The 12,076-nt window shown below is 37.5% G+C and overlaps 1 protein-coding gene across 1 annotated transcript in view; it reads left to right on the forward strand.

Annotated features, from left to right (window-relative positions):
* The window catches only part of Med14 (mediator complex subunit 14), a 71,136-nt gene extending 60,413 nt beyond the window's left edge, over window positions 1-10,723 (forward strand). Inside the window, exons 27-31 of the mRNA XM_026387555.2 lie at window positions 1,032-1,211; window positions 1,301-1,408; window positions 5,219-5,344; window positions 5,717-5,909; window positions 8,529-10,723. Coding sequence (XP_026243340.1) covers window positions 1,032-1,211; window positions 1,301-1,408; window positions 5,219-5,344; window positions 5,717-5,909; window positions 8,529-8,602 — 681 coding nt within the window. The 3' untranslated portion in view covers window positions 8,603-10,723. The remainder of the gene's footprint in view (window positions 1-1,031; window positions 1,212-1,300; window positions 1,409-5,218; window positions 5,345-5,716; window positions 5,910-8,528) is intronic.
* The last annotated feature ends 1,353 nt before the right edge of the window (window positions 10,724-12,076 follow it).

Genomic DNA, 12,076 nt, shown 5'->3' on the forward strand with positions numbered 1-12,076 from the left:
TTTGTGTTAACATGTTTCTGCATTTCATAATCTTTTGTGCTGTGACTTCCATGGCACAGGACTAACATGAACCTACAAATAGGTCACCACAGTATTCAGAGGATATGACCTTGCAGAGAATGGTGTAGGAATAACTGTCTGCCCCTGAGGGTGCCCTTGCAGACGGGCTGACTTTGAATCTGAGTCTCCATTGAAATTAAATTATTTATGATCACAAGGATGAATCTCCTTTTAAAATGCATGAACGATTGAATTTAGTTAAAGCATTTATAGAAAAAGACGTCTGATCCCGTGGTGATTCCCTTACAAAATAGTTCATAATTCACAGCACCAATTCTAGAGTTAGGTTCGTGGCCAGGCCATATCACCTGCTAATATGTGCTTGGGCAAATTTTTTTTACCTTTTTGGTAAAAGTAGATAATAGTATCTATCATCTGGGCATGGTGGTACATACCTGTAATCCCAGTGACTCGGGAGGCTGAAGCAGGAGAATCCAAGTTCAAAGCCAGCCTCAGCAACATAGCAAGACCCTGTCTCAGAAATTTTAAAAGGTGGCGGGGGTGGGGGGGCTGCTGAGGATGTAGCTCACTGGTTAAGCACCTCTGGGCTCAATCCCCAGTCCAAAAAAAAAAAAAAAAAAGAAGAAGAAGAATATCAATCTGACTAATAACAGTAGAGGCAATTTGAGATATTTTATGAAAAAGCCCTTTGCATAATGTCTTGGCTTTCAAAACATGTTAGTTACTTCTACTTGCTATTGATATCTGTATGTATTAATGAAGTAGTCAAACTGGTGAATGTTTAAAATGTCAGATTTGGAAAAAGGATAATAATAAAAGTTTTAGCATAATTTGAACAAATTAGTATTTAAACGAGTAGTCATCTGACCTGTGACCCAGCCTGAGTTCTGCCACTTAAAATCCATGTAAGCTTTCAGCTCTCTGAACCTCATTCTTCTCATCTGTGTTTACTTAGTTGTTTTTCTTTGAAACAATTCATATTAATTTGATGCTTCCTTCTTGTTTTGCAGCTGCAACTGATAAATTCCAATGAACCCGGAGTGATCATGTTTAAAACTGACGCCCTGAAATGCAGAGTAGCTCTTAGTCCCAAAACCAACCAGACCCTTCAGCTAAAAGTGACACCCGAAAACGCGGGACAGTGGAAACCTGATGAACTTCAAGTTTTGGAGAAATTCTTTGAAACACGAGTATGTGTTAATGCATAACTTTAATATAGTTGATGAAACAGAGAAGTCAAGGTGGAATGAAGAATAACTAGCTTTATTTATCCCGACAGGTTGCAGGCCCACCTTTTAAAGCCAATACATTAATAGCCTTCACGAAGCTGTTAGGAGCACCTACGCACATCCTCAGGGACTGTGTGCATATTATGAAGCTAGAACTGGTAAGTTCTGGAGAAACGCGTGCTTTTCTAGCAAGGTCTGTTTGAGGAGGTTAGAGTTGGTGGGAGCAGCGTTGATTAAGTTTCACTTGTTTATGTACTTTCTTCCTTTTTTTTTTTTTTTTTTTTTAGAGAGAGAGAGAGAGAATTTTAATATTTATTTTTTAGTTTTTGGCAGACACAACATCATTGTTTGTATGTGGTGCTGAGGATCAAACCCGGGCTGCACGCATACCAGGCGAGTGTGCTACCGCTTAAGCCACATCCTCAGCCCACTTTCTTCCATATTTCTCCTTAATTCTTAATTTTTAACTTAAATTTTATTTATCTTTGACCAATTGACATAATTCTGTTCTCTTGAATTCAGGACAATGTGATATAGTGAGAAGTTCACTCTCCATCCCTGTCCAGCTAGAGTCCAACCAGAGTTCTCAGTGGCTCCCTCTCTTTGCAGAGGTAGTCCATTCATAAAGGCCAATACATCTCTCCTATATACTTTTTTTTTTTTTTTTTTTTTTTTTTCTCTTTATTTTTTTTTTATTGGTCGTTCATAACATTACATAGTTCTTAATACATCATATTACACAGTTTGATTCACGTGGATTATGAACTCCCCCTTTTACCCCATATACAAATTGCTGTATCATATCAGTTTCCCTTCCATTGCTTGACATATTGCCTTTCTAGTGTCTGATGTATTCTGCTGTCTGTCCTATTCTCTGCTATCCCCCCTCCCCTCCCCTCCCCTCCCCTCCCCTTTTCTTTCTCTACCCCTTCTACTGTAAATCATTTCTTCCATTTGTATTATCTTGTCTTACCCCTCCTTTCCTCTTATATGACATTTTGTATAACCCTGAGGATCGCCTTCCATTTCCATGCAATTTCCCTTCTCACTCCCTTTCCCTCCCACCTCTCATCCCTGTTTAATGTAAATCTTCTTCTCAAGCTCTTCGTCCCTACCCTGTCCTTGTTTACTCCCCTCCTATATACTTTTTAAATAAAGCAATAACATTTACACATGCTATTTTGTACTTTTTCCCCCATTTAATTATGAAATATTATATACACATTAATTTATGTGTTATAAAATTTTTTAAAGATCTGACTCCCCACCTTTGTTGGTCATGGATTTTGTGTCCATGAATAGCTGCTGAGACTGAAATGCAGAGTCACAGACAGCAGAAGCTGCATGGGCAGCAGCCCCCTTTAGAGCACTAGATATCTGCTCTTGCTCTGGTATTGGTCTTTGTGGATTTTTTTTTTTTCCTTCTGCATAGCTCTGTCCATTTGTATTAGTTTTCTAGGCCTGCTATAGCAAATTACCACAAACTGAATGGCTTAAAACAACAGGGGCTGGGGATCTAGCTCAGTTGGTAGAGTGGTAGCCTCACATGCACAAGGCCCTGGGTTTAATCCTCAGCACTACAAAAAAATAAATAAATAAAAAATTTAAAAAAAAATTCTCTTAGAGCTCTGGAGGCAAGAGTTTGTAAATCAGAGTGTCCATGGGGCCATGCCCTCTCTGAAGTAGCTAGTGGAGAAACTGTCATGTGCTTTTCTCTTAGCATGGTGGTGCCAGCTGTCTTTGGTGTTCCTTAGCTTGTATATTTGTCACTGCAATCTGTGCATCTCTGTGTGTATCTCTGTCTTTTTTCTTCTCACAAAGGACCATAGCCATATTGGATTAGGGCTCACCTTAATGACCTCATCTTTACCTGATTATATCTGCAAAAACCCTATTTTCAAGTAAAGTCAAATTCTACAGGTACTAGGAATTAGGACTTCATATCTTTCAGGCACTCAGTTCAACCCATAACAGCATTTAAAATGATGTCTCCCTACTCCAAATATTTGTTAGTGTTTGTGGTGGAAATGATTTCCAGAATATCAAGCTTGACATATTGTCTTGCTTAATTCACTGAATGAATCTTGGAGATTTTTCCGAATCGGTACATAAAGAGTGTCTTTGTGTTTTCCTTTTTAAACAAAGCTTAGCATTTCTTTATATGAATGTGTTAAAATGGCTAAGCAATCTTCTCTTTCAGTCATTTTAGTGATTTCTAATATTTTACTATTACAAACAGGGCCATAATAGAGAGCCTTTTTATGGATATGCTCGTATGTCTGTAGGATCCATTTCTTGCATGAATTGCTGACTCAGAGGATATGTATATTTATAATTTTGATAGATACTGCCAGATCATTCTCTAGAGGTTATGTGAGTTTATATTCACACTAGCCATTTATGAGAATGCCTGCTTTCCACATCATTATCAACAGTTTTATTGATCTTTAGATTTTGGGTCTTTCTCTTACTAATTTGTGGGAGCTCTGTGTATATTACAGAAGTTACTCCCTTGAAACATTAGTTATAACTTTGTGTGTGTGTGTGTGTGTGGTGGTGGGGTTGGAACCCAGGGCCTCCTGCATGTTAGGCAAGCACTCTACCAGTTAGCTCTATCCCTACCCAGTTATAAATACTTTTCCTAGTTTTATATTTGTACTTTTGGTAGGTTTAACTATTTCTTACAACTATATAGATGGAATTCTGGTGGCAGCTGATTATAATTTTTTCAGTGTTATAGCAGTCTTGTTTTAATGTTTCCAGTGTCTATTTGAGGAACTCTAATGCCTCATTCCTCCTTTTAGTTGGTATTTTACTATGAGTATTTGAGAAGCAATGTCATTTGCTAATAGTCTGAACATTTGGCTTCTGATCTGATAGGACTATAGCAACTATTTATGTGAATAAGAAATCTATGACTTTTTAAAGGAGTAAATATATGTTTAAGAAAACACCAGGGGGATCAGGTACCATTTCCCACTCCTGTATTTCCAGCGACTTGGGAGGCTAAGGCAAGTTTGAGACCAACCTCAGTAACTTAGGACCTGAGGACTTAGCAAGACTCTGTTTTAAAATAAAAATTAAAAAATACAAAAAGATCAGGGATGGCTTGGTAGTTAAATGACCCTGGGTTCAATCATTGGTACTGCCCCCCACCAAAAAAAAAAAAAAGGTACCAGCAGATATGATTTGCAATTAACACATAGACTAGTTTGTTTAGGGAAGGAGTTGGAAGCAGAACTAGAAAGTCTAGATTGACACCAGTTAAGAATCTTGAGCTGCCACGGCATGGTGGTGCACACCTTTAATCCTATCTGCTGGGGAGGCTGAGGCAGAAGGATTGCAAATTCAAAACCAGCCTCAGCAACAGTGATGCACTAAGCAACTCAGTGAGACCTTGTCTCTAAATAAAATACAAAACAGAGCTGAAGATGTGGCTCAGTGGTCTAGTGCCTCTGAGTTCAATCCTCAGTACCAAAAAAATAAAAAGAAGGGCCTTGAATACACTCGTCAGCAAATGTCACTAAACATTTCTGAACTTGATTAGAAGAATCACACTACAGGATATGTAACTGACATATTCTATTAATAGACTGGGAGAGGCAGCGACTGGAAGGGACTGTTAGGGAACCGTGGGAGACGTAATGATCCTTAAGCTTGGTGGCCTCCATGAAAAAAGAAAGGAATAGGTCAGGTGTCAGAGACACTGCAGAAGCTGAATCCATAGGCTTTGGGAAGCAATGAAGTGAGAGGGAAGGACAGGGAACATATTACACAAGTTCAGAGTTGACTTTTCAGTTGTTTCATGTCTGTATTTCTTTTGAAAAAATGCAGGTCATCGCTTTATGTTCTGTTAACAATTCGATGTAAAGTGAAATTCTAATGTTTCAGTCTCCTCGAGTATGATTTTAAATGTTCATATGATTTTATCATGATGTTTCTTTTTCTTTCTTCTTTTTGCAAAACAGTTTCCTGACCAGGCAACACAGCTGAAGTGGAATGTTCAGTTTTGCCTGACGATTCCCCCCAGCGCACCGCCCATTGCACCTCCTGGGACACCTGCTGTGGTGCTGAAATCCAAAATGCTATTTTTTGTAAGTACCACCCAGCATCTGTGTGTATGTACAGAGCTTCTGAGAAAAGTGCCAGATGGGGGTGTCTGAGCAACTTTTGGATAACTGCATGAATCATTCATTACTGCCAAATAGAGGCCCAGGTCCCTTGATTGTCCGTTTAGACTTCATGGGATCCTGGTTCCCTTACTAACTATAGAAATGTATTCCACTAGGTAATTGCATGACACAGTTTCACCTTAACCATAATATTTCAGTTGTCAGTTTTCTTATCATATTTAATTTTCTGGTCCTTGCTAGTTAATGTGAAAGTAGAGTAAATGATATGACCTTTGAGAAATTGAGACAGATGTTTTATTTCCTTCTGTTTTTATTCTCTTTGTGTATCTACAGCTTCAACTAACTCAGAAAACATCGGTCCCTCCCCAAGAACCTGTTAGTATTATAGTTCCCATCATTTATGACATGGCTTCAGGTACAACTCAGCAGGCAGACATTCCCAGACAGCAGAACTCTTCTGTTGCTGCTCCCATGATGGTCAGCAACATTCTGAAGAGGTTTGCAGAGATGAATCCACCGCGACAAGGTACATGACCAGTAGACGATGTTCTATTGCATATATGTTATCAAAGTTCTTTTGAGAGACACCCCTTCTCTCCTCTCCTCCCTGCCCCTACACCCCAGTCCCTCCCTAGGAGTAGAGCTCTGGTTGCCGTGGCCCTCTTAATGTCTGCCTGTCGCTGTCTTCCTTTCTCACTGGTTCTTCATTTTTGTCCATTTCTCTGCTGCCTGGACTTTTATTTTTGTTAGTGATCTACTGTTGGGACTGACCCAATTGCTAATGCCAGAAGCTTGTATTTATAGCACACATTGCCACAAAGCCCTAGGTTAGGATGATAGAATTTTCCATGGCTGTGAATTCCTGCCCTACCATCAATATCTGCCACTCTGTACATCACAAAGTTGCAATGCATGTTGGTTTCTCATATTTCATGGTTCAATCATGAATAGAATACTCTCATTAAAAGTTCTGTATCTTCTAAATGTTTTGTGAAGAATAAAAGCTGATACAAATGGCATCACTGCTTTTTGGGCTTCTTATATAAGTGTCAGGTGGGTGCAAGTGAACCTTTTCACCAAGTGCACAATGAAGCTCTCAAACTGAACATTTCCGAGGAAACCAGAATGCTTCTAGAAAGATAAACAAGGTCCCTTCCATACTGGAGTAGCCTACGCTTAACACGTAACTCCTGGCAGTGCTAAATTTGCGGTTACAGAACATGAAGCTCAGCAAAGGGAACTTTTCTTCCATTTTGCTCATTTCTAATATTAAGAAAATATCAATGAAAATTTTGCTTATTTCTAATATTAAGGAAGTCCTCTGTATCTCAGCATAGTTTGCTAACAAAATTATGGTAAATGAGGGAAAGTTGTTCTCTGAAACATTTTTAGGTACCACAGTTTTAGGAATCATGAGATGATATTTTTTAACCGTTTGTTTCCCCATATTGTACACAGGCAAGTTCTCACTTTAGTTTCTAAGGAATACGCTGGGCAGTAGAGAACGGTGTGCTTCTTTTGTTGTGATACTTCTTCCACTTCTTACAATTTTCTGCTTTCATCCTTTGACTTCTCTCTTCTTTCAGCTAAAAATAGGCCCTCAAGAGTCAAAGTTCAAAGCCATTAGAATTCTCAGAGTACCAGCCCAGTAGAACTTTGATAATAAACAACCCTTCCTTCACAAGCAGATGGCTATCATTATCTTATGTGTTTTTATGTATTATGTCTTGTGGAATTTAAAATGAAAAGGAAAATGTTTTGATCCTGTTGGATCAAGCAAGATTTTCTACTTACCAATGAAAGTACTTTTTTAAAAGATTTTATATATATATATATATATATATATATATATATATATACACACACACACACACACACACACACAAACATATATGTATATATATATATACATACATACATACATATATCTTAATTCTTTTATTTAAGAAATTGGTGAGATATTTTGGTTTTTTTATTTATGAAATTGGTTAGATACTGTAGACGTGTATCTCTTTTCCTTTTTGTTTTCCCCTTTTGACTGGACAAACCTTGGATTTCCTTCTTTCTGTGCCTTGATTCTCCAGTGGTTGGAGAGAAGGTTGGCAGTAACTTGCACAGGGTCACCGCACATCCTGCCCTTTGCCAGAGGCCATGATTCACATGAGTTCTTCAGTGCTCCCACTTTCAGCCACCACAGTGTCAGACCATGCTCTAGTGCAGGGGATTCAGCTTTTGGTTTATGATTTTTAATATGTGTAATATTTACAAGAAGTGAGAGGTGAGGGGGAAATCAATAGAATGAGCCATTAGTACCCCCTCCCCCTCCCCACAATCAAATCTTAATTTTAAATTGCTGGTATGCCCTACTTAAGCCTCTGCCCTCCTCCCACACCCGTCACTTTCCTGGGGTAAAGTGTTTCTAAGAAAAATCTCTTCTTTTGGTTGCTAATTGATTTTAATTGAATTTTAATGTTGAACTCCAGAAGTTGACCATTTCCTTGAAATTTGGGAGAAATCTCCAATAGATGTTGTACTTGCACTGTCCAATATAACTGTAGTTAGCTAGATGTGACAATCTAATGAAAACGAACCTTTTAAGTTAAAATTTAAATTCAGTCTCAGTCACAGTGGCTGTGTTACAAGGGCTCAGTAGCCACAGTGCACATACACAACATTTCCATCTTCACAATGTTCTGTTGGACAGTGCTGTCATAGACATTTTTATTTGGCCTTTAATGCAACATTAGAGGGACACCACTGAAATTAGAACTAATATATAAGTATAAACTCGATCTTTTCATTCTAGGTTCAAAATGCACAAGCCTTAAACCTTAGCTTAAAGCTCAATTTTAAAGGCTTATCCAGAGGAACATTATTTCTATAGAACCCTTGGTGTATGTTCTTAAATTCATACCTAAGTGGGACTTTCCCACTGTTCTCTCTTGAGAACAAAACGGATCCCAAACCAAATATTATCTAGTTCTTCACACCACAATTTAGTCCTCTATAATCTGAACAGTGAAAAAGTTAGTCTTTCTTTTAAGTTCTTACTAATTTTATATTTAATTCCCCTCTCCCCCACCGGTGTGTTAACATCATCTTTCCTGTATTGCGAATAGCTAATGACCATTTTTCTCTGTTGCAGGTGAATGCACAATATTTGCAGCTGTTCGTGATTTAATGGCTAATCTTACACTGCCCCCTGGTGGGCGTCCATAGACACTATTGTTTTTAAACCAGGAAGGCTGACAAATGAGACAAAACAACACAAAAAAGTCTGAATTCAGCCTTCAGTTTTAAAAAAGGAAAAGGACTTTTTTGATTTTCAGAGATAAATATTCTAAACTGGCAAAAATTTTCAGGGTGCACTTCTTTCATCAAAAAGACCTTCAATCTTTTGTATAGTGAACTTGTATAGTGTGTTTAAATGGGACACATTTCAAATTAGGTAATTCATGAGTGTCCGCTTGCCAGTAATAGATTTAATATTCTGTTTTATACTATAAAGTTATGAAAATGCCAAACTTGTTTATTTAATTGTTTTCTTATGTTTTGGGTGTAATAGTCCTTTTTTTTGATTTTTGTTTTTTAAGGCAGGTCTGTCATTTTTGAATACTGTAAAACTGTGATAAACTTTATATTGGAGCTGTATTTTAATATGACCGCTTTGAATCCTTACATGAAAATGTTCTGGGAGTTGTTATAAACACATCCCAAAGAAGCAATATTTAATAAAACTAGGTTAAAAAAAGTGACACTCACTTGTGTGTGTATAAGCTCTCTAGACTTCTTAGGGCCTCCCTTCATCTTTAACCTGGTGGGGCCAGTAATTTCTAGTCAGATATGTCTGAAGTTTGACCAGAAACATCTTCTTTATTTCAAGGTTAATTTATTTTCTTCAATCATGCCTAACTTGACTGGTGATAATATTTAGCACCTTGGTTGTCTTTCAGTGTAGGATTTGGGTGAAAAACAGAAAAAGAACCTAGTCTTTGAGAAGAGGAAGTGATTTGCACTGATCAAGGATCTCAGACAATGCAATCATTCTCATCTGTTGAGGATACGGAAACTTTCAGGCAAATTCCATCACAGGATACTTGTGTGTACAGCGTTAATTAGGAAACAAAAACTCTAATGTTCTACCTTTGCATGAATTTCTGTGACATTTCTTTATCTCTCTTCTCCTTGCCTTCCCAACCAAAACTGGGGTTGTTCTAAACAATCTCAATTCATTGTCCACAAAACAGTAGGATGTTTTACTTAGAAGAAACCTGGTCCAGTCATTTTGAAGAGTCCAAGATTCAGGGCCTCTCTAGGGTCCAGTGGAGTTTCTGGTACTGATGCATCTGAGCAAGGTTTCTTTTTGGAGACCCGCACTGTCTCTCCCAGTCGGGGACTTTTTCAGCTTCAGAGAACATGATCTGAATCAGAGATCTTCTGGTGACTTGATGTGATTTGGAAAAGTTTTTAAAATGATAACGCCATGCTGAGTTATCTGGTCACTCTAATACTGGCTCTCCATTAAATTTTAGATGCTTTGTCTAATTCCATTTTAAGATAATTGGGCTTCTATAAGTATAACCACCAAATTATAGCTTCAAGCCTCTCAACTGTAACTGTATATCATATCTGTTCTCAACTTTGCTTGATTCTCCATTCATTTCTGGTCAGAGTTGAAGCCTTCTTTGTCTTATTTCTATGTCTTCTGCCTTCATCTCCTGCTTCTCACCCAACTCTGCCCCTATTCAGGAGTAGGTGACTAAACTTTTATCCTTCCTTTAACTTGCCTTTTTAATCTTTGTTTTCAGTTCTCCTTAGAGTGATAATCACATCAGTTTGGCAATCTAAGATGTCTTTATCAAGGATCAGTCCTTTTCTGTTTGGGACTGAATCCCTTCTTTCATGTAGAAATCTACATGTATATATAAGAAGTGTATTTTTATCCATAGGATAACATTGTTTCAAATAATTTTATTAATAGAGTTAACTTTACAGGCATTTTCCCTTTTAAGTGTGGTTTTGAAATGTTAATTGCATTTTTAGACATGATGCATTCAACGGACACTTTTTTCCCTAATCGTAGCTCATCTTTGAATGCATTGTGCAAGAGTAAGATAGGATTCAGTGAAAAGAATTTGCTTTTGATGCTTATTAAGAGTCAATCCATGAATTTGAATTTTTATATCATGCTTGGTACTTGGAATTGGTATATATACTTTATTAAAGCTTGAAAACATTTAGTGTTTGAATCATAAGTTTCATCACAAACCATGTCTTTTGCCTCATTTGTTATCCACGTTCAATCAAAGGGACTGGATGCCCATAGTAATTTTCCATAGTAGGTGGTGTGGGACTTAACTTGAAGGTGTTTTTCAATGTGATTTTAGTATTTACATGAATAAATAAAATTTGTACAAGTTTCAGAGAACTACCAACTCTCTTTAGTTAATTTTGGTGAAGATGTTTTGGATTGTAGTTTGGTTTAGTATTAGTTTTAATTTTGAAAGAAGAAATCTGTCCTAATTTGTTACCTTCTTTTTTCCATCTGCAGAAATGCTTTCAAAATGGGTAGAAGTACTTTTAGAATAAGGAGGAAAGTGAAAACTGGACTAGACTATACCAAGTTATTAATAGCAGGAGCTGAACCTTACCTTTGAAAATTAACTGAGTGAGCTAAGTGCAAGCATAAACAAAAATATACATGATTTTGAATTTCTATACCACTAATAACTTTGATGCAATTAACACAATAACCTGTTTGGCTATGGGATGCCAACAGTCTTTGGACTGTGCGTAATTTGATAACTTCAGGAAGTATAACTTTGCTACTCTGAGTTCTGACACAATTTCAATATAAAAGTTGTTTCTTTCTTTCATGTTTTTTCCCCCCAAAAGAAATAAAGTCCATTACTTTTTTTTATTTTTTTCAAGACACGGGGTCTCGCTATGTTGCCCTGGCTAGCTTCAGACTCCTGGGTTCAAGCGATCCTCCTGCCACAGCCACTCAAATAGCTGGGACTATAGGCGTGTGTCTCTGTGTCCAGCTCCAAGTGTTCTTGATATAAAATAAATACACAGAAAATTAAGGGACAGAAAGGAAAAAATGTTAATGTAGATTTAATTGTTTCTTGTGAAATTTTCATTTGGTTTTGATGTGGAATGAACAGAATGGAAATGTGTCAAAGGGTATGATTTGCATTTATTTAGGATGGATATGGTATTGAGGTAATTAAGACAGCAGAGGCCAGCCAGCACTCCAGGAACACCATCATCTGCTCACAATTTTCTATAAATTGCTTCCACTTACAAGTGGCCGGTGATTTATTAAAATACCTTACCCATGAATGTAACTGATTGAAAGGGCATATTTAGGTCAACACAAAATAATAGTTAATATTTACTAAGTTTATCTGAGCACTGTTCTAAGTGTTTCAGTGAGCTTTTAATCCCAATCCTCCCGCACTCCTCCCCACCACCACAACCACCACCCTAGGATGTAAGTATCAATATCCTTTTACAGATGACACATGGAGGCCCAAAGAAATGAAGTAAATTAACTTGGGATGAAATTAATATTGTTTTAAGTTCAAACCACAAAGAGGCACCTTGAGTCCAGAGCTGCTGCTTCCAAACACTGTACCTCTTGCTGTGAACCATGCAATCAGGGGAAGGTTTTCAATTGTTCACACTAGT

The sequence above is a fragment of the Urocitellus parryii genome, chromosome X (genome assembly GCF_045843805.1).
Source record: "Urocitellus parryii isolate mUroPar1 chromosome X, mUroPar1.hap1, whole genome shotgun sequence".
Lineage (NCBI taxonomy): Eukaryota > Metazoa > Chordata > Mammalia > Rodentia > Sciuridae > Urocitellus > Urocitellus parryii.